Below are 26,568 nucleotides of genomic sequence, written 5' to 3'. Positions count from 1 at the left end.
TATTCTATTCTCATTTTCAAATTCAATTTTACATCCAATTAAAATTCGATTATAGTTCAATTAGAATGTCGGCCAAATTTAGTTTAAATTATTTCGGATTAGTTTAAATTCATTACTATTGTAATTCAGAAATTCGGATACATCCAAATTTCTAAATAACGAAAAATTTGTCAGAATTTTACATAGTTACATAGTAGGTGAGGTTGAAAAAAGACACAAGTCCATCAAGTCCAACCTATGTGTGTGATTATGTGTCAGTATTACATTACATATCCCTGTATGTTGCGGTCATTCAGGTGATTATCTAATAGTTTCTTGAAGCTATCAATGCTCCCCGCTGAGACCACCGCCTGTGGAAGGGAATTCCACATCCTTGCCGCTCTTACAGTAAAGAACCCTCTACGTAGTTTAAGGTTAAACCTCTTTTCTTCTAATGCCCCGTACACACGGTTGGATTTTCTGATGGAAAATGTCCGATCGGAGCGTGTTGTCGGAAATTCCGACCGTGTGTGGGCTCCATCGGACATTTTTCATCGGATTTTCCGACACACAAAGTTGGAGAGCAGGAGATAAAATTTTCCGACAACAAAATCCGTTGTCGGAAATTCCGATCGTGTGTACACAAATCCGACGGACAAAGTGCCACGCATGCTCAGAATAAATAAAGAGATGAAAGCTATTGGCCACTGCCCCGTTTATAGTCCCGACGTACGTGTTTTACGTCACCGCGTTTAGAACGATCGGATTTTCCGACAACTTTGTGCGACCGTGTGTAGACAAAACAAGTTTGAGCCAACATCCGTCGGAAAAAATCCTAGGATTTTGTTGTCGGAATGTCCGAACAAAGTCCGACCGTGTGTACGCCCTATAATTGTAATGAGTGGCCACGAGTCTTATTAAACTCTCTTCTGCGAAAAAGTTTTATCCCTATTGTGGGGTCACCAGTACAGTATTTGTAAATTGAAATCATATCCCCTCTCAAGCGTCTCTTCTCCAGAGAGAATAAGTTCAGCGCTCGCAACCTTTCCTCATAACTAAGATCCTCCAGACCCTTTATTAGCTTTGTTGCCCTTCTTTGTACTCGCTCCATTTCCAGTACATCCCTCCTGAGGACTGGTGCCCAGAACTGGACAGCATACTCCAGGTGCGGCTGGACCAGAGTCTTGTAGAGCGGGAGAATTATCGTTTTATCTCTGGAGTTGATCCCTCTTTTAATGCATGCCAATATTCTGTTTGCTTTATTAGCAGCAGCTTGGCATTGCATGCCATTGCTGAGCCTATCATCTACTAGGACCCCCAGGTCCTTTTCCATCCTAGATTCCCTCAGAGGTTCTCCCCCCAGTGTATAGATTGCATTCATATTTTTGCCACCCAAATGCATTATTTTTTCTACATTGAACCTCATTTGCCATGTAGTCGCCCACCCCATTAATTTGTTCAGGTCTTTTTGCAAGATTTCCACATCCTGCGGAGAAGTTATTGCCCTGCTTAGCTTAGTATCGTCTCCAAATACAGAGATTGAACTGTTTATCCCATCCTCCAGGTCGTTTATGAACAAATTAAATAGGATTGGTCCCAGCACAGAACCCTGGGGAACCCCACTACCCACTACCCACCCCTGATTTAGAACGAAAATAAACCACACATGTCTAGCACACATTTGCAAACATATGTGTAAGCCACAGTGGCCATGCCAAGGCACCCCAGTTTATGGCAGTCCTAACTCTATATTTTGAGTCTCTCAAATTGGAGCACATATATAGCAGCTGAAAAGATTAAGGGCAGGTGTGCCTGGAGAGAGCCCACCCCTCCTTAAAGGTATAGGGACGCATGGGACACCCAGCAAGGGCACAATGGCAGCTGAAGGTATCCTGTGCATGCCCACACCAATCCACAAACTTAGTAAACAAATGGCAACAACTCCAATCTATAACTAGCCTTTGTAGCAAGAACGCATGAAAAGGCAACGCACATCAAAAACATCCAAAAATTCCCAGCTCATTTACCAGCTATGACTTAGGCTGTTGCCGAAATCCGTCAGCTGTTTTGCTTGTCACTTTTTGTAACCAACCAAAAAATCACTATATGGACTACAGAGTTGCCGGCTCAATCCTTTTACTTGTTTCTGCTGTAGTGTGTAAGGACACACTGAGCCTGAGCACCTAAAATTGGACTGGGAGTTCCCTGTTGTTTGCGCTGTCTCTCTTCAAACTTACCTCATTTACCAGGTAGCCTGAAACAAAACTGAATTGACTCTGTCTAACAGTTCACATTAGGAACAAGTCAAATCCAGTGGTGAGGGAGTGGGGCCGAGCTGCACTGTGTGTGTCAACAGATGTGCACAGTGTAGCTTGGGATTGAGCCCGCATGAAGACTTCCCCTAGCAAGCGACTTACTAGGAAGCAGAAGGAGCGAGGAAGGCAGAAGGCAGGAGGAGTCAGACGTGGGGGATCAGGGCTGCTGTGTACAAAACCATTGCACAGAGTGGGTAAGTATGACATATTTGTTATTCAAAAAAGAAAAAAATAAGATCCTTTACAATAACTTTAACCCTTTCGCCACTAGGTCCGTACATCGTACGGCGGGGTACATCATGGTGGGGGTATCACACACAATATGGTGGCTGCAGCCATTGGGATTGTGTTTGAAACTGAGAGGCAGACTCCCGTCTGTCAGGTGAGAGCATTTGGGTGGCACACCCCCCGCGCCGCCACGCACCGCCATGCTTACCAGGCTTCACTTGGCCATCAGTGGGCCCGGGATCTCCATGGAAGGTGTCAACAGGTAGAGGGGAAGGAGAAAAGCGGACACACGCTCTCCTCTCCTTCTTCTTGTGACCTGGAAAGCGATGTCTCTGACGTCATTTCCTTGTCGAGCTCTTGGTGTCCCCGGCTCGCTTTGCCAAGAAAGGATGTTTTTCAATGCGATCTGCATTGCAAAACATTCAGTGGAGTACAGGGGAGACATGCATAAAGAGAACCTGTCACCTAAAAATCATCACATAGGGGACTGTTTGTAAAAAAAAATAATTAAAAAAAAAATAAAGTTACACCAAAGCACATAAATCCCCCCCCCAAAAAAAATCTGAGGCCCCCCACCCCCACATATACACGCGCACGAACGTAAACGCATGCGTTGGGGTACCGACATCGATTGCAATACATGTGTTAGATATCGCTGCATATGCCGGAGTGAGAGCAATCATTCTAACATAGGTCCTCCTCCGTAACACCAAACTGATACCTATAGGGGGCTTTTGAAGCGTTGCCTATAGAAAATATAGGGTACTGAAGTTTGTTGCCATTTCATGGGGGCGCACATAAATTTAAGGTTTGGCATGTTGGGTATTTATTTACTGTGCAACCTCGTCTTTTATAGTTTACCATAAATTTGGATAATTTATTGCGTTTGATTGCCCAAAAATTCACGTTAGTGTGTTTTTGTTGCCGTAATATCATGTGACATAAAAATTTGCAACTACCACTATTTTATTCTCTAGGGGAGGGATCTCAAACTGGCGCCCCTCCAGCTGTTGCAGAACTACAAGTCCCATGAGGCATTGCAAGGCTGACAGTTACAAGCATGACTCCTACAGGCAGAGGCATTATGGGACTTGTAGTTCTGCAACAGCTGGAGGGTCACCAGTTTGAGACCCTGCTCTAGGGTGTCTGCTTTCAGAAGATATATAATATTTGTGGGTTTTGTGTGCTAATGATATTTTAAACATGTGTGCAAAAAACGCAAAAACGGCTCTGGCAGCGAAAGGGTTAAAAGAGCAAGTAAACCCTAATGGGTTTTACTTCCTTTTTCCCCCCTGCAAAGTAAAAGCATAATGTGTTAGTATGCAGCGCTTACTAGCACATTATGTGACACTTGCCTGCAAATGAAGCCCGAGCTGTCCACGCTGCAGGCCACATCCATCTTTGCCCCTCTTCCTTCCGGGGCCGCGGACTCCGGCTCTGTGACTGGCTGGAGCTGCGTGATGTCACTCACGCGCATGCGCATGGGAGTTGCCGGTCACGGAACTCACTATTAAGGAAATGGCACGGGCGTCCGCTTCTACACAGCTCATGTGCCGATAACATCATCGACGCAGTGTACAGCAAATCTCTCCTAAATGGCGAACATTTAGGAGATATTTACAGTACCTATAGGTAAGCCTTACCTATAGGTACAACTTACCAATGGAGGTTTACAACCTCATTAAATCATTTCATTTATCCAGCCTCCATTCTGTGTTAATCATATGTGTTTAAAAAAAAAAATAATAATAATAATTTTGTCACTTAATTCTGGACATTGGAAAACTACAATGCATGCACATCTTCAGTAATATAGGCTGCTGATTGACACCAGAACAGTCTTTTATCTTGAGTGCTCATACAGATGCTGGCGAATAACTCTTCTAATCCAGCAATCTGCTTCCCTGCACAGATTCACTCAGAAAAGCTCTCATTTGAATCCATTCAAGGTTCTCATTTTTAACTAAAGCCCTAATGGAGGTGGAGTTCTTTTGACCCTCTGAAATGCGTTGGCTCTCTTTTAGCACAATACCAATAAATTAAATTGGACTCTTTTATCTTTTGGTCTGGCTCTCCTTCCATGTATACACATTTTTTATTTATTTATTTATTTTTTTTATGGGTACCTGCTGGAGGGTAGCCTTGTCTGTCATGAGCAGCCTAACCTGAGCCAGTGGGCTCTTCAAATGTTTTTTGCCCTCTCACTACTTTGCAAACTTATATCAAAGTTCCATTACCTCTTGGATGTCTTTAATTCACCGGAAAAGTAGTATAGAAAAAAAAAAAGACTATGACCTGTAGTGAGGTGAGATAAGTGGAATATCATTTTTACCATGTACAATATCTCACAAAAGTGAGTACACCCCTCACATTTTTCTACATATTTTATTCTATCTTGTCATGTGACAACACTGAAGAAATGACACTTTGCTACAATGTAAAGTAGTGAGTGTACAGCTTGTATAACAGTGTAAATTTCCTGTCCCCTCAAAATAACGCAACACACAGCTATTAATGTCTAAACCGCTGGCGACAAAAGTGAGTACACCCCTAAGTGAAAATGTACAAATTGGGCCCAATTAGCCATTTTCCCTCCCTGGTGTCACGTGACTAGTTAGTGTTACAAGGTCTCAGGTATGAATGGGGAGCAGGTGTGTTAAATTTGGTGTTATCGTTCTCACTCTCTCATACTGGTCATTGGAAGTTCAACATGGCACCTCATGGCAAAGAACTCTCTGAAGAACTGAAAAAAAGAATTGTTGCTCTACATAAAGATGGCCTAGGCTACAAGACGATTGCCAAGACCCTGAAACTGAGCTGCAGCAGGGTGGCCAAGACCATACAACAGTTTAACAGGACAGGTTCCACTCAGAACAGGCCTTGCCATGGTCAACCAATGAAGTTGAGTGCACATGCTCAGCGTCATATCCAGAGGTTGTCTTTGGGAAATAGACATATGAATGCTGCCAGCATTGCTGCAGAGGTTGAAGGAGTGGGGGGGTCAGCCTGTCAGTGCTCAGAGCATACGCCGCACACTGCATCAAATTGGTCTGCATGGCTGTCATCCCAGAAGGAATCCTCATCTAAAGATGATGCACAAGAAATCCCGCAAACAGTTTGCTGAAGACAAGCAGACTAAGGACATGGATTATTGGAACCATGTCCTGTGGTCTGATGAGACCAAGATAAACTTATTTGGTTCAGATGGTGTCAAGTGTTTGTGGCGGCAACCAGGTGAGGAGTACAAAGACAAGTGTGTCTTGCCTGCAGTCAAGCATGGTGGTGGGAGTATCATGGTCCGGGGCTGCATGAGTGCTGCCGGCACTGGGGAGCTACAGTTCATTGAGGGAACTATGAATGCCAACATGTACTGTGACATACTGGAGCAGAGCATAATCCTCTCCCCTCGCCATGGAGAAGTGGAAGAGGACTCCAGTGGCAACCTGTGAAGCTCTGGTGAACTCCATGCCCAAGAGGGTTAAGGCAGTGCTGGAAAATAATGGTGGCCACGCAAAATATTGACACTTTGGGCCCAATTTGGACATTTTCACTTAGGGGTATACTCACTTTTGTCACCAGCGGTTTAGACATTAATGGCTGTACGATGAGTTATTTTGAAGAGATAGAAAATTTACATTGTTATACAAGCTGTACACTCACCACTTCAGTGTGGTTACATGAACAGATATAATAAAATATTTACAAAAATGTGAGGGGTGTACTCACTTTTGTGAGATACAGTATTTATGAAGCTTCAATATATCTCCGCAGAGAACATTGAGACATTTATATTATTCGTTAACTTAGTGGATCTTGCCATATAACATGGTCACTAGGGTCAGGAACAGGGCTCGATGGGAGGAAGGCTCCTTATGAGTACCATAGTAGCAGCTCAATACAGAGGACAGAGCACTCAATTACATGCATAAAATCTCTAAGGATCCTTATTTACTCAAACGCATGCTTTGGTTAGTACCCTGGTTAACGCTCAGAGACAAACATTTTGCATTTTACTGTCACTTGCTGTTTTTTCTGGAAATTTGTTACATGAAGCCTGTCTGGTACGCATGTACTGTAACATATGTATCTGTATTATTTGTAACATTGAATAAAGAAACGTCTTTTTTGCATACTTATGCAATTATACGCAAAAAAGTGTTGTGATATATGATAACAAAAACAGTTATATTGTGATCCTGTTGCCACAATGTAATGCAAAAACTGTTGACTGTAAACATTCTATGGTAATTTAATTGAAACGGATTACATGAAATGTGCATTAAAGCATTTGTTACCCCAACATTTCATATTCCTGATATGTGGCTGCTGTATCATGTACTTGTATGGGAAAGTATCCTGTTCTCTTTGTATTGCTTCCTTTATGTGAAATCCTTGGCATTCCTGCTAGTCCCTCTGGTTTCCTATTAAAAACTGACCACACTAAGCAGGAGAACACACCGCGGTCAGTTCTCTAGCTATGCTGGGAACTCAGCCTGCTCTCCTCCAATGATCACCCCTGTAATGACTCGTCACCTCTGCACAGCCATTCACTGGGAAGATCAGTGTCCTGCTGTTTCTCCTCCCCCCAACTCTTATGCAGCTGAGAGCAGAAGGAAGGTACTTATAAAAAAGGGAAAAAAGGTATTTATATATTTTTTATATCTATACAAAAATGTTTTTTCTGTCATTTCTATTTAAAACCTAATGGGTTGTTTTACAAGGTGATCGTTTACAATCACTTTAATCACTTGCTAACCAGGCCTTTTCTAGAACTTTTTGTTTACAAGTTTAAATTAGTATTTTTTGCTAGAAAATTACTTAGAACCCCCAAACATTATATATTTTTTTTGCAGAGGCCCTGGAGAATAAAATGACGATTGTTGCAGTATTTTATGTCACACTGTATTTGCGCAGCATTCTTTCAAATGCAATTTAAAAAAAAAAAAATACAGTTTAATGAGTTTAAAAAAGCAAAACACAATAGTTACACTAATTTGTTTGTATGATTTGAAAGATGATGTTACGCTGAGTAAATATATCCCTAACAACTGTGGGGCCACATATTTGCGTATCTCCCTTTACGGCACGCTCCCAGCACAGAGGCTGGGGTGTCACCAAGAGTCCCAGGCCCCGTACCAACGATCGGGACCTGGAACTCCTGATTCCAAGTCACCTGATTGCTGCAATAGCTTCTGATTGGCTATCATAGTGATCAGTCACTGTCTTTTGGCTAAGATCAAGTGTAGTATCTGTTCTTTTCAGTTTCCAGAGGAGGCGCTGTGTTACTCTTGTTGGGGAGGGCCAGCAATTCCAATGATGTTATAGTGCCTGGAAGGGCAGTTTCCAGCAGGGACTATGCCAAGCTGCCCGACATATACTGGGGGCCGGCCAATGGTTGAGTCTGAGCCGTCCGGAAGGGTGCTCCTCGTGAGCATGGGTGCTGCATCTGGGTCTGGCTGGAGGGTCGGGTCCCTGGCCTTCTGGCCTAGATTGTGGTAGCTCTAGCTACGGACAGTTTTTCGGGAGAGAACACTTACTCCTCCTTTGGGGGGGGGGGAGTGGTTAGTATTTCCTGAATGTAATTAGGAAGGAGTGATGGGAGCGACGGTGGAGCCTGATGTTAAAGGGCTCTCACCAAGCTCCCTGAACTTCATGCCTTTCTGCCTGGAGTGGGGGTGGCTGTGGTCTGGGTTGTTGGTCAGGCTTGGTCCTGAAAGCCTATGGAGTATGTGCCCCTGGAGTGGCAGTCCAGGGGTGTCGTGAAATCACTGTGAGTGGCAGTCACTTTGATTTGAGGCACCACGGTCACTGCACCATAGAACACGCTTTTTTAGCACCTGCCTCTTGGGCCGGGCCTTTTGGCGGGGACCAGAGGAATTTTTTATTCCTGACCGGAGAGCCTGGTCATTGTTTTACACAATGGCCACTTTTTTCACTCTCCTCTTCACTATCCCTTCCCCACTTTATTTTATTTATTAAGCCTATGTTTGTCACTTTTTGTATTTTTATGTTTGTACACAGTTTGTTGCAGTAGCGATGCGGGTTCTCGGGCCAGCCCTGAAAGTCTTGGGAAGGGGTGGACATGGCCTTTTGGCTTAGTTCGCCCTCTCTCATGGGGTATCCCTTCGGGGGGAGCCTCACCTAGTACTTGGGTGGGTCTGTTTCGGCAGGCCCTCCAGAGAACAGGGTCCATCTGGTTTCGGCCAGATGGACCAATTGTAAAGTACCCTTGTCCCCGGGGATTCAGGGCAAGGCACTCTGTGTACCCGTTTGCTCTTTTTTGTGTTTCACTCTTTATGTGTGTGCACATTTTTTTGGCATCGGGTGAAGTTTTTTGGGTGTGTTATGCACTTCATAGGCTTTCAAAAAAAAAAAAAAAGGTGATCAGTCACTGTGAAGCCCAACCCCCGTGTTTTCTCTCTCTTTCCTTTTAGAGAAAAAAAAGTGTGTGCAAGAAAAAAAAAACAATAATAATAATAATTAAAAAAACATTAAATACAAAAAAAAACCTAGATCAAGGTTTGATCTAGGTCAGTGCCAGGGTTAGTGTTTGGGTCAGGGTCAAAGGTCAGGGTCAGTATTTTTTTAGGGGATAGGTTTTTTTTTTAAATTAGTGTTAGACCCCTTTCACACCGGGGGTGTTAGCGGTAAAGCACTGCTAGTTTTAGCGGCGCTTTACTGCTGCTATTGTGGCACTATTTGGCTGCTAGCGGCGCTTTTAACCCCCCCGCTAGCGGCTGAGGAAAAGGTTAATAGCACCCAAAAAGCGCTGGTGCGGAAGCGATTTGCAGGCGTTTCTGCAGCGGTGCCCATTCATTTCAATAGGCAGGGGCATATACACAGCTCCCGCACCGCCCCAAAGATGCTGCTTGCAGGACTTTTTTTCCTGTCCTGCAAGCGCACCACCCCAGTGTGAAAGCATCACACTGGGGCTGCAGAAGAGTCAGGTTACAGGCACTTTTCAGGCCTGCAAAATGCCTTAGTGTGAAAGGGGTCTTATTGTCAGTGTCAGTGTATTTTTTAGGTAGGATAAAAAAAAAAAAAAAAAAAAAAAAGCAAAATGCACACTTTTGTTTTTTGGCTGTACTACGGATACAAACAACAACTAACGTACACATTTGTGGTATTGCTGCGACCGCCAGGAGCAGGAGAATTTATTTTGGGTTGTTCTTTGGTTGAAGGTTATGGTAGTAGCAAGAAATATGCTACTAAATTTTAAAAAATATGTATTTTTTACTATTTTTGACCAGTTTTTCTGTGACAATAACAAAAATCAGAAATTATCCATTTCGCATTTACCACCAAATGAAAGCCCAATTTGTCCTGATATGTATGGTTTTACGAACAAAGTTGCATAATTGTGCTTAGGCATTAAGATTTGTTTTACCCTTAGGTGCGAAGGGGTTAAGTTAGCCAATAAAACATATAACTAAGTCAAGGCTCACACCTATGCGGCTGCGCTTGATGCGTTTTTCAGGCATGTTTTTCAGTGCATTTTGCGTTTTTAAACCAGCATTTTTTATGCATTTTTCATGCAGTTTTCATGCATTTTGCATTTTACGTTCTTTTTTTCTTTAAACACACTGTAAAACACATTGTATATAGCTGGCTGCTAAGGAGGGGGCCGGAAAGCCGGCCGCCGCATCCTTAGCAACCGATGAGTCATCAGCTGTCAGCAGGGTCCCCCACTGAAAGCTGAATGTAAAAAAATAAAAATTTGCAGACAAAAAAATTTGCGAAAAAAACGGCGTGGAGTTCCCCCCCAGGTCCATACCAGTATGGATTCAGAGGGGACCCCCATGCCAAAACTTAAAAAAAAATGGCATGGGGTCCCCCCATAATCCATACCAGACCCTTTTCGAGCATGCCACCCGGCAGGTCAGGAAAGGGAGGGGACGGGCGAGTGCCCTTCCCCTCCTGAACCACACCAGGTCGCATGCCCTCAACATGCCCCCATGTTGATGAGGACAAGGGCCTCTTCCTGACAACCCTAACTGGTGGTTGTCGGGGTCTGCGGGTGGGGGCTTATCAGAATTTGGAAGCCCCCCTTTAGGAAAAACACAAGAGCCGGTTTTTGACAATTCCTTTATTAATAGTTCTGTCTTCTCAGCCGTCTCCTCCTTGAGCTGTCTCTTTCTGCTGAATTCTCCTTCCCGCTGTCTCTTCCCGCCGTCTTCTCCTTCCCACCATCTCCTCCTCGAGATGTCTCTACCTGCTGTCTTCTCCTTCCCGCCATCTCATCCTGCTGTCTTCCCCTTCCCGCCGTCTCTTCCTGCCGTCTTCTCCTCGAGCCGTCTCTTCCCGCCACCATCTCTTCCCGCTGCTGTCTTCTTCCTCGCCGCCGGTTACCCGCTAAATTGTTTTTAAAAAGCCACTCTTGTTCTGTTGATGTCTTCATCTGTTTTGTTGTCGCCCGCTCTCTGCCGACTTTTATATAGCCGTTGGGCGTGGCAATCTGATGACATCACCTGGAGAGCCCGCCCCTTGTGACAAGGGTCAAGGGGCGGCTCTCCGCGTGATGTCATCCACCCACCCCTTTCCTGGCCTGCCAGGTGGAATGCTTGGATAAGGGTCTGGTATGTATTTTGGGGGGGACCCCATGCCATTTAAAAAAAAAAATTGGCGTTGGAGTCCCCTCCGAATCCATACTAGATCTGAAGGGCCTGATATGGACTGGGGGGGACCCCACACCATTTGTTTTCGCAAATTATTTTGCTGCAAAATCGTTTTTTTTTTTTACATTCAGCTTTCAGCGGTGAACCCACATTGACAGCTGATGACTCATCGGTTGCTAAAGACTTCCCGGCCCCCTGCTTAGCAATCAGCTTTATACAGTGGTAAAATAGGAACTGCAAAACTCAAACCACATTAAAAATGTACATCAAAAATGCACCACTTGCATTTCTGGTGCAGCTCCATTGAAGTCTATTAGCCTCAAATCGCGGCAAAAAAGTCCCTGACCCATTCCAAAAATGCAGCGGCCGCCAAACGCATAGATGTGAACTAGTATCATAGGAAACCATGTTAAATGGACAGTGGTGCATTTCTGCAAACTGCAAAACACACAAAACAACGTGTAGGTGTGAACGTAGGTTTAGACTCCTAACTTTCTTTATTAATCAATGGCTAACACAGTACAATATTCTACTGTAGCAGTTTATTTTAAACTGCCACTTCATTATAGCACAAAGTTAAGGGCATGCAACAGTCTTACAAATAATGTGCAAAATATATCCAGAGAAAGAGCTTGAATAATGGAAATGGACACAAAGGGTAGGCTTTAGCACCAGTCTTCTGTTTTGACACGCAGTGCATGATTATTGTGTGAGCAGATCAGTTCAGTTACATACTCTAACAATGGTTACCATTCTTGCTCATTGTTATAGCAATAGCAGGAACAATGAAAGTAAATTGTTAACCATGTCTGTTTTTCCTGTAGAAGATCATTCCATTGTAAACCCTGCTTTTATATGTCTGAATAAAAGTTATTTCTGTAATATTAGTAATCGAAGCTTTGCACACTTTTTATTTTTATTTCTTTTTAAAATATAGCGAATAGGCACTAAACATCAAGGTGACAGCATTGGTGTGTTCAGTAAGGTTTACAATAATATGTACTGTCAAATGGTGTATCCACTAGTATAATGGTGTATCCACTAGTGATGCTATCAGTATTCCATGGAAGTTCATGAATTATACTATCTATTGGCTTCTGGTATTGATACTGATTTCTCCACTATAGTTGCTCTGTATCCCATCACAGCTCTAGGGAATTACACAACTGCTGTAATCTCCAAAGCGTATACTAAATAGAATATGAAGGGCTAAGAGAGAGAGAGCTACATCCTAGTAGTAGTAGAAATTGGTTATGAAGCTAGGAACTTACAGACATCAGTCCACAAGAGGTATTCTGAATTCTGGGATTCGCGGGTACTCCCTGGGGTGGTCGGTTCTCCTCCACATCCCTCCTTCTCTGGTTGAGGCACAGGCCTCTGGCTTAGGTGCTTCAGACACTCTGTCCACCCCCTCCACTCCAGGGTTGTCACTATGGGGGGAGTACACCTTGGCACCTGATGGTTGGGTGGGTGACCAGGCATCCGCAGATCTGCGCCCCCTGCAGCAGCCCTCTGAGCCCTCGTGGCGGGCAGCCGAAAATTTAGGCCACAGCTTTTGCGGCCTACCAACCGGGCGACCTGTGAGGCGGCCCTAGAGCGGGAAGTGGAGCTCGCCTCTTTCCTTTGCGGGCATCCGCCCTCCTTCCTCGGCTCTAGCCTGGTCCGGTTTCCCGGCGGGTGGGACCTCGGTGACACCCCTGTGTGGGGCCTAAGGTCTTAGTCGGTGGCCCCCTGTGTTCTTTGTGTTTTCACAGGTGGCGCTTGGGCATATAGGCTAGTAAATGGCATCCCCCGCCTTCCCCTGCCTCATCGTTCTTGACTGATCCTGTGTCTGGCTCTGCCCTCATGGATGTGGCCCACCTTGCGGGGTTGGTGGCCACACTCCCTCTCCTGTCAGTTAGAGAGCTTGTTCCTCCACAACTGCAGTGGCACACAAGAAGGTGCTGGTTGTCTCCCTTATTACATTTAGATAAAGATGGAGGATGCAGCTGTGGCTGTGGCGGAGATAAACTGTCTCACACGGCAAAAGCGTTCCCTTCTCCCTCCTATTTTGGAAAATTTGTTCGTAAAGACTTGGAGTGTCCAAAGCGTCCCTTTGTGGTTCCAAAGACGCTTCGCTGTGAGGTAGCCCTCGTGGGGTCCCTCCTTAAAGGTTGGACTGTTCCACAGTAGTGGATCCCCCTGTCTCTAGGTTGCACAAGCATGAAGGCGCGCCCTCACCTACTGTATGTCCTAGTGTTCCGGCCGAGAACCCCGAAAAGGGTTTTCTCCTTCCAATTGGCGTCTGTCACTGGACTGTTAGCAGTTCTAGTTGGGGCTGTGCAAGCCCTGCTGCTTCAGGGTGTGCATCTCCCCGGTTCCAGTGGGTACAGAATGGAGTCCTTCTGCACGGTGATGGCGTCCCTTCATCATGGGGACTTTCGGGCTTCTGTCGACATCACGGATGCTTATTTATGCACTCCAATATGTGCCCAACACCAACACTTCCTCCATTTTACTGTGGGGAAAAGAGCATTTTCAGCTTGTGGTGTTGACTTTTGGTCTCGCCTCCACCCCTCGCGTACTCACAAAGGTATTGACCTCAGTTCTGGTGTGGTTACGTAAGCAGGGGATGGTGGTCCTGGGCTGCTTGGACGATCTTCTTCTGTGACGTAGCTCGGTATACAGAACTCAGTTTTCAGTTGGCTTCTATACTTCCTGAAGTCTGCTCCAGCTCCTTCCAGAAAATTGGATTATCTGGGCATGACTCTGGTTTCATCTCTGGCCAGAGTGTCTCTTCCTCTAGACAAATTCCAGAAGTTGCATGCTGCGTTTCAACTACAGTTGTCTTGCAGGTGGGCCTCCCTGCGGTCCTGCAGGTGGGTGTTGGGCCTGATGGTATCTACCTTCGAGGCGGTTCCATTTGCGCAATTCCATACAAACTTTCAAGTAAGATTCTGGTGTAAAGTGCCCGAGGTCTCTGGACTATCAGATCTGGCTGAGCCAGAAAACTGGGGGTCCCTGGTCTGGTGGCTTCACTCTCAGAGATTTCGGCAGGGCACATCCTTTCTCCCCTTGTATTGGACAATGGTCACCACCAATGCCAGTCTGTCTGGGTGGGGAGGTGTCCTGCCACTGGGTTCTGCTCAGGGTCATTGGACGCTGGAGGAATCTGGACTGCCGTTCGATATCCTGGGACTTTAAGTGATCAGACTATGTATGGATCATGGAGGTCGACTTCGGGGGCTTCGGGTGCGGATCCAGTCAGACGATGTGGTCTATTTCAATCACCAGGGTGGAACATAGAGTGTGTTGGCAGTCCTGACAGTAGCCAGCATCCTCCGGTGGGCAAAAATGGCAGGCGGTTGCCTCAGTCGGCTAGTGTTGGTTCACGGGGTGGTCCCTTCACCAGGACATGTTTCATTGGATATGTCTCTGATGGGCCACTCCCGAGGTAGACCTGTTGGCATCCCAGTTTAATGTAATGGTACTGAGGTTTCTGGCAAGGTCACGTGCTCCTCTGGTGGACACTGCAGATGCACTGGTGGCCCCATGGGGCCAGTATAGACAGATCTACGCCTCTCCTCCTCTCAAGATTCTGTCGCGCCTTTTGCACAGGATCGAGGCTGAAGGGATTCCCGTCATTCTAGTGGGACTGGATGGTCTTTTCGGTCTTGGTACGCCAACCTGGTGTGCTTGGTCGCTGATGTTCCTTGGCGATTGCGGTTCTACTGTCCCAAGGGCCGATCTTCCATCCTGCTTCAGTCACTGGTTTTTGAAGGCCTGGCTGTTATGAGCCAGGTGCTGAAGTTACGATGCTGCTGAAGGCTAAGAAGCCTTCCTGGGTGGCTCGGATTTTGACCTTACTTCACAGGGGGGGGGGTTGAGCAGAACTTGGCCTTGGGTACCATGGTTTCTTTGGCGTCCCCTGGTCTCGCACTCCCTGGTGTGTACTCTTAATCAAGGGGTTCGACATCTGCCTCCACCAGTGTGGTCGCTTCTACTGCTGTGGGATCTACTCTTGGTGCGTTTGTTCTACAGGAGCCTCCCATTGGAAATATTTGGGAGGTTCCTCTGCTTGCTCTGTCCCAGAAGGTGGCTTTTTTGGTTGCTATCAGCTATGCTTGCAGAGTGTCGGAACTGTAGGCATTACCATGTCATGCTTCTTACCTAGTGATCCACAAATATGAAGTGGTTCTTTGCCCTTGTCCATGGTTCCCTCCTCTGATTCCTTTTGACTAAGGACGTTGTATTGCCTTCCCTGTGTCCCAGGTCAAAATATCCTAAGTGATTTACCTTACATGCCCGGAATGTGTTCGGGGGATTCGGGTATATTTGGCGGTCACAGGGCTTTTTCGGAGATCAGACTCACTGTTTGTGATCACGGACGGGTCAAAAAAGAGGCTGTCTGCTTCTTCTGTAACCTCTCTAGACGGATCAGACAGACGATGACTCTATTCTATTAGGGGTTGAGTTCCTTCTTTCACTGTTATGGTGCTTTCTACTTGGCTGCTTGTTGCTTCTTGGGCCTTCCGTCATCAGGCGTCAGCTGCGCTGGGTTGCAAGGAGGCCACTTGGTCGTCGGTGCACACTTTCACAAAATTCTACAACGTGGATGTGTTGGCATCTGAGGATGCTTCTTTTGGCTGCAAGGTGTTGCAGGCTGCTGTTTAGAGGGTCTATTCCCTCTTGAAGGGGTATTGTTCAGGTTGGGCTCCAGTTTGTTTCTGTGTTTCTCCTGTTACCTGATTGGCTCTTGTGTTAGCCTTGGGATTTTTCGTTGTCCCACCCCTCATGTTTGGCACTGCTTTGGAACGTCCCTATGGTTTTCAATTATGGAGCGCTGTGTCTGTCAATGAACAAAAGAGAAAATGGGATTTTTGACTTATCGTAAAATCCGTTTCTCTGTTCATTGACAGACACAGCACCCACCCCTCTAAGGAAATTGGATGCTTCTGAGACTGCTTGTTACTAAACTGAAGGCCTATAGCAGGGGGGGGGTGTATACCACCTAGGACTTCCCATAGGTGTAGCCAAGTCTTTTTTTCTGCCTAGTGTCCTACTCCTGTAGCTGGCGATATAACCCTATGGTTCTAAATAATGGAGTGCTTTGTCTGTCAATGAACTGGTTTTACGGTAAGTCAAAAATCCTATTTTGCCACAAAAAAAAATAGAGTTGACTAAATTTTATTGGATTTTTGATTATTAGCCCTTTACAAAGTATACGGACTTGGCTTACTGAACTAGCAATTTTATGTGATTGATCTCTTTTGTAAAATGTGTGTATATCTTTCCCTCATGCTGAAGACAATGCGGCACAACAGGTAATCTATCCCATATCTCGTAGCACTGCCCCAACATTTGGACCTTCTGGTCTAGGATATTTTCTCTAATTTCTGAAATCACAGGACTACAGCATTTACCTAACCCTAAACCTGCCCTACTGTGCTTAGACACAAACTCCTGGCCTGCCGAGTTCCATCCCATAATCACCCACATTTTATTGCAGCCCGTTTAACAATTGCCCGTAGCTGGAAACTTCCAACGCCTCCTGATTATATCACATTTATACAAATCCTCAACAAGCATGCTCTTTATGAATGCCTCTTTGCTAGAGCCCATCTCTTGCAAACAAAATCTATTCGACAATGGACAATTATATTTATATTTGCCTAGAAGAGCCACAACATTTACCCTGGGGAGATACCTGGCCCAGGAGAGAAGGATATTTGGAGGGAGCTGGCGTCCACTGTCCGAGGGAGCCATCCGCTGAGTTACCTTACACGAGTAAGGTGAGAGGCCAATTAGCACAGAGGTGTACCTGCACTGAAAGAAGAGACGCTAGTCACATTCTGCTTGCTTGCTTTTGCACGTTTCATCACCTAGCTTCTTTTTGTCATTACTAATATTGGTTTGATTTCAGGATTTATCACGTGCACCACCAGCACCTAATATATATTCTTTTGGTCGCATATATTGTTTAAGTATAGTAGGAGAGATTGCCATACCTCCTTGTCTGTTTATTCAAGTTTATTTGGAGATCTGACATCACTTATTGTGTTATATGATCATATACTTTGCAAGTTTATTTCATTTTTTCACATTTATCTATTTTAATAGTGCAGCACCATACACTTCATAACCATACTGTCCCATGGATGTGCAGTGTCATATGGGCCAGTATATAAAATGTATAACATATTTAGATTATTTAATACTTGCTTAAAATCAAATTCAGAAAAAAATAAATTAATAGTACTCACTTGATAATGAATGATCATATAACTGCCACTGTAAATTATATATAAAATGACATGTCTATAAATTATAATGTTTCATTTCACTATTTCAGTGCTAAACAAAGGAAGAGAAATGTCCAATGCCACTGTTAAATCTATATAATTATGTCCATAATGAAGTTCATAAATCACAGCTATGTCTAACTAGTAAATTATCTGATTAGATGCATTATGATGCAAACAGATGTATACAGAAAATTCCAAGCATCTTTAGAATGTTGAAGAAGCAGTTGTAGAATTACGAAACGGCACTGAGTTATTTATTTTTTTCTATGCTGCATATGAAGTTTTTCTCAATTTTACATAAACATCATCTCAAAACAAAAGTGATATTTACATTTGTATGGTTATTAGCAACAGTGTGCCTGTTCCAGAACAGGAAAGTGTGTGTCGTGCAGTGGGGGAGATCAGCATCGGATGTGGGGATGAGGAGCAGTGGACAGTGTGGTGAAGTGGGAGAGAGGCATTGTGACCAAGGGAGGGAGGTTCCATGCTTGGGGGGGGGTGAGGTAGATGGCTGGGGGGGGGTTGAGATGATGGAAGGTGGGTGCTGTGAATGGGAGAAGGAGGGTATTGGGAGGGGAACAGCAGAATGGGGTTTGGGGTGTGGAATGAGATACACAGCAACTTGGATGCAGGAATTTTCCTTTTTGGTTGTTGTCTTCAAGCAACAGTGACATCTGTGGATCTGAAGGGATGCAGTCACTATTTTGCCAGCAATTTTCCGCCCAGCTTTTTCCATTTTTTAATCAAAGTTTTTTAAGCCGGGTAGTGCCAACATGGCCACCTAGGCGAGGTACTTACAGTAAGTACCTGTAATAAAAAAATATTCAGAGTCGGTCAACTCTCACTTCCTCTGCACTGCACTTACCATCACTGTTGTTGCCCCATAAGCTGATCATTAACACATTACACCCCATCATCTTCCCTGCTGTCTCCAGCCTTAAGCTGGCCATAAGCCCTAGGTGGCCATGTTGGCACTAACTAAAAACCAAAAAGGAAAATTCCTGCATCCAAGCTGCTGTATATCTCATTCCACACACCAAACCCCTGAATACTTTCCGTCCCCACTGTATATAGTGCTGCCAATTTACACAGCACTTTCATTATAAATTGTACATTCACATCAGGCCCTGTCCTCAAGGGGCTTACAATCTAAGGTCCATAATTCACATTCACATATATACAGTACATACTAGGGCCAATATCGGCTTCCATATAGCAAAGGGCGGGGGGGGGATCCAATCAAAATTCAAAGTGTTCTGTGGCAGCCATGCAGTACCTGCATAATCCAATCCCATCAGCTGCTGTTTTTTCCCCTGGCACTGAGTCCGCCAGTCTCAGGGAAGATGTTCACTGACCTACATCCGTATTGCCACTGGTAGACTAGGCCTTATGGTTTTGTTTATATTTCCCCTGTGTTCTTTTTTTTCCCCCTAAGGCAAAACAGAAGTAAGCCTTTTTTTTAATATCATGAATTATAATATTTTATGATTTAGGGGACTCTAATGGAAGCTAGCATGGTCCTCTTTACTGGGGTTTCTTCACTGGAGTCATTCAGATAATATAATAAACTTGCGGGTGATTTAACCCCATCAATGCCTTCACACTATGGTATATTATGGGTCCAAGTTTGTCCATGGAGTATTACATTTAATTTGGGTATTATTCCTACAAACAATTGTATTTTAATTTGGTCATGCATGCATTGCGTGTAATTTTACTGTGTTGCTGGTATTTCTACAGTAGCCATACTAGTGTCTCTGGACAACATGATGCATAACCAAGTCTCAGATGTCTAGTAAACTGTTTAAATGTTTGAAGCTGAACTCCAGGTAAACAACAAAATACACCATAGAGTACTTACTCCACAGTATATGGAAGCTTTTTTTTACCTAATAAAATAAATTTATATTTGACCAGCCAGTCCTAAATGTAATTACCCTTGCCTGAAAGTACAGCCAGGTTGGTGATTTTCAGCTTTCTCAACTGCAGTTTGGCAATACAGCTTGGACATCTCCCTGCCCCAGTTTAAGAGTGGGCAGCGAAGGAGGTGCATCAGGCTGATGAAGTCCTCTTTCTCCTCTTCTCATTGTCAGTATGCTCCCTGAGCATGCAGCCTGATTGACTTAAAGAAGATATACACACTGAGTTTTTTTTTTTTGTTCAACCAGTGGGTCAAACAACAAAAAATAAAAACAGCTCACAGATCCCTGCATCCACACAAGTAATGTGGATGAAAGGATCTCGAATGCCGTGCTGTTGTACTCTGACATTTGATTGATGATATATATTAGGGAATACTTATCTGCAGTAAATTATGGTTTTATACCTGTATGGAGTTTAGCTTTAAGATTGCTAAGACCAGTAATGTTCTTCACTTCATTAACGTGTACTGTATCTCTGGGCCACATAAATAAACCTATTAAGTGCATCTATGCCATATATGCAAACTTTTCCTACCAGAAATCAAGAGTATTCCTATCTTTCTGTAGTGAGCTGGCAACACACACTGGGCTCCATTCACAAAAACGGATGGATGGATGTAGTATTTAGGTGTTTTCCCAAATACTGCATGCAATCCTGACAATGTCAATTCACTTTTGCTTTATTTATTGCATAAAGCAAAAATGCTTAGTAAATACTGTATAAAACAGGAGTTAAAGTCAATTCACAAAAGGACATAAATAAATAAAGAAATTTGGTAAATAAGTAGTGGTCCCGGCGTGCGATAGTTAAAGAACCGGCAACTGCCGGCATCCTTAACAACCAGTAAACATGGTTGTTAAGGAGCAGGCAGCGGCCATGTCCTTTATAATAAATAATCGACTGTCCCCGCTGACAGCTGAATGTAAAGAAAAGAATTTCCGGATTGTAAAAATTGCAGAAAAAAAACATTGTGGGGTTCCCCCCCAATCCATACCAGGGGTTGGGAACCCTGCTGACAGCTGATGAATCATTGGTTTTTAAGGACATGGTGGCCGCTCGCTCCTTAACAACCAGGTTGTTTACTGGTTGTTAAGGACACTGGTGGCCACCCGCTCCTTAACAACCAGCTTTTTACACTGTTTGTTAAACGCTTGCCGACCAGTGCATGCAGATTTACGTCGGCAGAATGGCGCTGGTGGGCAAAAGGGCATACAGGAATATCCCCTTTAAGAAGCGGTGCTGCGGGTGCACACGCGCCCACCGCGGTCTCGGTGACCGTGGGTCCCATGGACTCAATGTTCGCCGGGTGCCCGTGATCGTGTCACGGAAAGGTAGAACAGGGAGATGCTTTTGTAAACAAAGCATTTCCCCGTTCTGCCTAGTGACAGGACAGAGATCACTGCTCTCTGTCATCGAGAGCAGTGATCGCTGTCATGTGAGGTGTACCCCTCCCCCACAGTTAGAATCACTCCCTAGGACACACTTAACACCTTCACCGCCCCCTAGTGGTTAACCCCTTCACTGCCAGTGTCATTTACACAGTAATCAATGCATTTTTATAGCACTGATCGCTGTATAAATGACAATGATACCAAAATAGTGTCTACTAATAAAAAAAAAATTAAAAATAAAAATGCCATAAAACTATCCCCTATTTTGTAGATGCTATAAATTTTGCGCAAACCAATCAGTATACGCTTATTGCGAATTTTTCTTTTTACCAAAAATATGTAGAAGAATACATATCAGCCTAAACTGAGGAAAAAAAATGTTTTTTTATATATTTTTGGGGGATATTTATTATAGCAAAAAGTAAAAAATATTGCGTTTTTTTCAAAATTGTCGCTCTTTTTTTGTTTATAGCGCAAAAAATAAAAACCGCAGAGGCCATCAAATACCACCAAAAGAAAGCTCTATTTGTTAGAAAAAAAGGACGTCAATTTTGTTTGGGTACAACGTCGCACGACCGCGCAATTGTCAGTTAAAGCGACGCAGTGCTGAATCCCAAAAAGTGCAAAAGTACCCAAAAGAGTAAATTCTTCTGGGGCTGAAGCAGTTAAGGACCACAAGTTTTCACTACTAAAATACCACATGACTTCATAAAATAACTTTTTGAAAAACGTTGTGCAGTATCTTACCATCTTACCGCATACTTGGATGCGGTAAGGTACTGCTTTGTGAATGGAGCCCACTGTCTTTACTGCACTGAAATCCCAATGTCACTATGTCAGCTCTACCTAAACTCTCCCCTGCTGGACTACAAAACAGCCCCACCCACCTCCTACTAATCTCCATAAATGGGGGGGGGGGGAGGGATTCTCTAGTCATACAGGGAAGTTAGGTAACTCAGGCTTAGCTGACAAAACTGCTTGGGATTTTAGTGAAGCAGTGTTGTCAGCTTATTACTGGAAGCCAGGAGTACGCTGGATTTCTGGCAGAATCAACTGGTATTTTTCAATGCTTTTTTTTTTTTATGCCTAGACATTGACTTTACATGTGGCTATACAAAAGACACGTGGCTATACAAGATACAATATGTGAAACTCTAAGCCAAAAACTCTTTCTGAGTAGTGGCAAGCCATGATGTCCATTATATTTATGAGTCTGTCCCTGTGTCACTACTGTAGGAATGTGGCATGTATGTTTTTTATCATATCACTAACGGTTCACTTTGTTTATTATGTCTTTTATTTTTAGAGAAGATCTGGAATTAATTGCAAGGGTTCTAAATATGTGAATCTGCACCTTGCATGGGAGGAACTGGTCCTAATGGCTCAATGCAAAGGAAAGATTCAGGAAGGTAAGCATCTAATTAGTAGACTCAATCTAACTTAAATAACATAGTAGATTCTACTATGTTATTCGAGTTAGATTGAGTACTCCATAAAAATGGATAATTTCATAAACCTAGATGTCATCAGGAGCCAGCTGTCTCTTCTGGGTTTAGGCAGTCAGCTTCTGGAGATGTGGTGCCAGGCCCACCCTCTCCCTCTATCCATTGTATGTAAGCCCAGGATATGTGCATTGCATATCCCAGGAGGCACCAGGAGTATGTCATTCTTGCCTAGGCAAGAATGGAGGACAGGGGCTGGCCCAGAACATGATTAATTAAGAAAAAAATAGAGAAACCAAAAATAGGGGGTTGTTAAATGTTGCGAGGGAGAGGGTTTAGGGGAGCAAAGGTCTGCTTTAACCTAAGGGTGCACTAATAGCGAATGCAAATGAATAACACCAAGCACACCTTCCCCTATAAATGCAGGCTACACTATTTTAACAAGAGCAGAATTTTGGATTATTACAGATGTCCATTGACGACTGGTCCTTTTTAACCTTGCATATTGGAAAGCCTGGTTAGGTTTTCTCAAAGACACAAAGCTAAAGGCAAATAGACGGTGCACCTTGCAAAGTTTCTGCGTGCCTTCATTCACAGAACAATCTTCCTGTAGGTGCAGTATTAGCCTTTGGGGGAAAAAATTGACAAAACAATGCCAAAAGTATTTTTAATTTTAAGTGCTAAATTTTGCAAAAAATAGTTATTTAGCTTATCTATTAAATTACATATGTTTTTTAGTAAATTGATTACTTTTGTGAAAAATACTGTATTGCCGTGTACACACAAGCAGAATGTCTGACAGAAAAAGTCAGACGGAAGCTTTTCATCGTATATACCGATCGTGTGTAGGCCTCATTGGACTTTTGTTTTAGAAAATTCTGACGGACCTATAAAGAGAACATGTTCTAAATATTTCCAATGGAACCAATTCCTATCGGGAAAACCGCTTGTCTGTATGCTGTTCCGACGGACCAAAAACGACGCATGCTCTGAAGCAAGTACGAGACGGAAGCTATTGGCTACTGGCTATTGAACTTCTTTTTTCTAGTCCCATTGTATGTGTTGTACGTCACTGCGTTCTTGACAGTCGGACTTTGGTCGGACTTTAGTTTGACCATGTGTAGGCAAGAATGGAATTCCGTCAGAGTTCCGTCGGAGAAACCTTCGGAGTTTATTCCGACGGCAAAACCGGTCGTGTGTACAGGGCATTAGAGTTATTTTAAGGCAAACATTCATGCAACATTTATCTCTTGGTGGATGGACCCCTGTGTCCTGTATATTTTTTTTTTTTACTAATTAATCCATTTTTCTTTTAGAGGCCTTGGATATCCTTATTCTCTCAATGGATCAAGCTGATCTTAATCAAGACCACATCCCTTTGTTGTTTTTCATTGCTGAATCCGTTCTGTATAGAATATGTTGTGATTCAGTTCAGAAACCACACCTGTATTCCAGTGAAATCAAGCTTTCAAAGGTATATATCCATTATCCAAATCAAATTCATATTGTTGAGATAAAAGATACTAGACTTATCTTTGGTAATGAGGTAAAAAAAGGCCAGATGGCCAAACACTGCGCTAGAAATATATACTTAAAATAAAATAAAACAAGAAAGAAAAGCTGCCAGCACCAAGAGTCTACAATACAAAACCCAAAATCATGAAATAAAAAATAAGTGCAGCGCTAAAATCACTGAATTGATATTTCCAAAAAAATTTCACCAAAAATAAATATTGACTTAATGAAATAGTGAAAACAGACTGAAAAAATAAAACTAAAGTGGAGTACTAACTCCAAAAATGATTATTATATTTTTATTTTTATATTCTGGTGTGCTAGTGAGTAGATATTGTGAATATTAAATGACCAATTATTGAAAACATTCAAAATAAGGATATATAATAGAAACATCAAAAGTAAAATATATGTATTCACATAAACAAGTGAAACATAATATTTCTCAACCGTGGGTAAAAACACTCCAGATATAAATGTCTCTGGATCTAAATAATAAAGCTAATCTTGAGGTAATATGTGAAAACATAACAATAAGAAAAACTATAGTGATGAATTTAAATAAGTCCCATTAATCTTGCAAAAAGGAAATTAGCCAGTGAATGATGCAGCAAACAAATCGTGAAAAAGAGTCCCTCATCCAGTGAGACGGAACACCCAAAGTAAGTATATGTACTCCTTACTGACTGAAAAGACCAATATGTTGGTCTCACCAAGCCCAGGGAATTCGGTCTCTCAAAAACCTATAGGACATCCGAGACTGCTGGATCTGTATCAGTCTGTGTCACTGAGGTCCCTCTCTGTCCAGCGATGTCAATGAGTGTCTCAGCCGTCCGAGATTCTTATTAAATTATTATTTTTATCTTTGGTAATGTGTATTTAATACATAAATTTTTTTTTTTCCAATATAGTTACTTTTTTAAATAATCTTCTATTTTTAGTCATATTTTTAGTACACTTAGAACATGGCTAAAACACTGCTAAAAACACTCTTCGGTTGCTGTTATCATTTCAGAACTTGTTATCTTATGAGTTCTTTTGGTTGTGGTATGTTCACTGAATGGAGCAAAACAGGAACAGGAAACTCATGCAAAACACGCTTCTCCTTTTCAAGAGGGTTCATTGTTGCCTTTTTGGCAAAAGAGTTGATTTGTAACATTTGGCAATGTGAAAAACAAATGAGATTTTAGATTAATATTATTTCAGAAGCATTGTATAATCAGCTAGTTTGCATGATACAGTGTAGTCCAAAGAGTAAATATTTCAGAGTATCCTCTAATGAAACATGAACATTTTGTATGTAAAGCCAAGGGATATAGACTACATGTTGCATAGCTTTAACTGTCATACTAAATCTCTATCGTACCTAAGATTTTATCTAATCCTCAGAAAATACAGAAAATTCTCAGCGCAGATGTCTTAAGCACTCACACAGGCGCAACAAATGATCGCTGTTTTATATGTAATGTGATTATCTTCTCAGCTCCATCTAATGGCTATAATGTGTTAGTTTTCTGAAATACAGTGGAACTTCGGATTGCGAGTAAAGCGGTTTACGAGAGTTTCACAATACAAGCTTTTTTTAAAAAAAAATTCTGACTCGATTTGCAAGCGTTTTCTCGAAAAAGATGAGCAGGATTCAAGCCACTGGAATGTGCAGTACCACATTTGACTAGAGGTGCGGGGGCGCCCATGACGCTCGGAGACACTCGGTTCCCGAGTGTCTTTGAGCGTCTCCGGTGCCCCTGCATACACCGGTGCCCCCGCACCTCTGGCCATACACAATACTGCATACACCAGCAGTCACTGTGGAACGAATTAGCTTAGCATTGATTCCTATGGGAAAACTCACTTTGATATACGAGTGCTTTGGATTGCATGCTTCTGGAACGGATTATGCTAGGAAACCAAGGTACCTTAACCACTTCAATACAGTGCATTTTCGCCCCCTTCCTGTCCAAGCCATTTTTCAGCTTTCAGCGCTGTCACATTTTAAATGACAATTGCGCGGTCATGCAACACTGTACCCAAATGAAATTGTTATCATTTTTCCCCCACAAATAGAGCTTTCTTTTAGTGGTATTTGATCACCTCTGCGGTTTTTATTTTTTGCGCTATAAACAAAAGAAGAGTGACAAGTTTACAAAAAAACACAATACTTTTTACCTTTTGCGATAATAAATATCCAATTTGTTTTTCTTTAAAACAAATTTTTTCTCAGTTTAGGCTGATATGTATCATTGTACATATTTTTGGTAAAAAAATCACAATAAGCGTATATTGATTGGTTTAAAAAAAGTTATAAGCATCTACAAAACAAGGTATAGATTTATAACATTTTTATTTTTTTAAATTTTTTTACTAGTAATGGCGGTGATCTGCGATTTTTATCGTGACTGTGATATTGCGGCGGACATATCGGACACTTTTGACACATATTTGGGACCATTCACATTTATACAGCGATCCGTGCTATAAAAATGCATTGATTACTGTATAAATGTGACCGGCAGGGAAGGGGTTAACACTAGGTGGTGATCGAGGGGTTAACTGTGTTTGCTAGGGAGTGATTCTAACTGTAGGGGGTGGGGACTCACTAGGGGAGGAGACCGATCGGTGTTCCTCTGTACTGGGAACACACCATCGGTCTCCTTTCCTCTGACAGGACCGTGGATCTGTGTGTTTAAACACACAGATCCACGGTCCTGCTGTTTTACCGGTAATCGCGGGTGCCCAGCCGACATTGCGGCCGCTGGGCACACGCATCGGGTGCCCAGTGACACGGAGGGCACGCGCGATCGCCGTCGGTGGCGCGCGCGTGGCCCCTGGTGGCCTGGGAAAGCGAGGCCGTCATATGACGCCCACCCGCCACGAGA

The 26,568-nt window shown here is 43.3% G+C and overlaps 1 protein-coding gene across 2 annotated transcripts in view; it reads left to right on the top strand.

The window, feature by feature from the left end:
* The window catches only part of TMEM232 (transmembrane protein 232), a 384,711-nt gene that overhangs the window by 71,537 nt on the left and 286,606 nt on the right, over nt 1-26,568 (top strand). For both annotated transcript variants that reach the window (XM_073624604.1, XM_073624605.1), the window contains exons 4-5: nt 22,042-22,144; nt 23,494-23,651. In XM_073624604.1, the coding sequence (XP_073480705.1) occupies nt 22,042-22,144; nt 23,494-23,651 (261 nt within the window). The remainder of the gene's footprint in view (nt 1-22,041; nt 22,145-23,493; nt 23,652-26,568) is intronic.

This window comes from Aquarana catesbeiana, linkage group LG01 (assembly GCF_042186555.1).
Source record: "Aquarana catesbeiana isolate 2022-GZ linkage group LG01, ASM4218655v1, whole genome shotgun sequence".
NCBI classification, from domain to species: Eukaryota; Metazoa; Chordata; class Amphibia; order Anura; family Ranidae; genus Aquarana; species Aquarana catesbeiana.
Note: the sequence above shows the minus strand (reverse complement) of the source record. Positions and strands in the feature narration are given on the sequence as shown.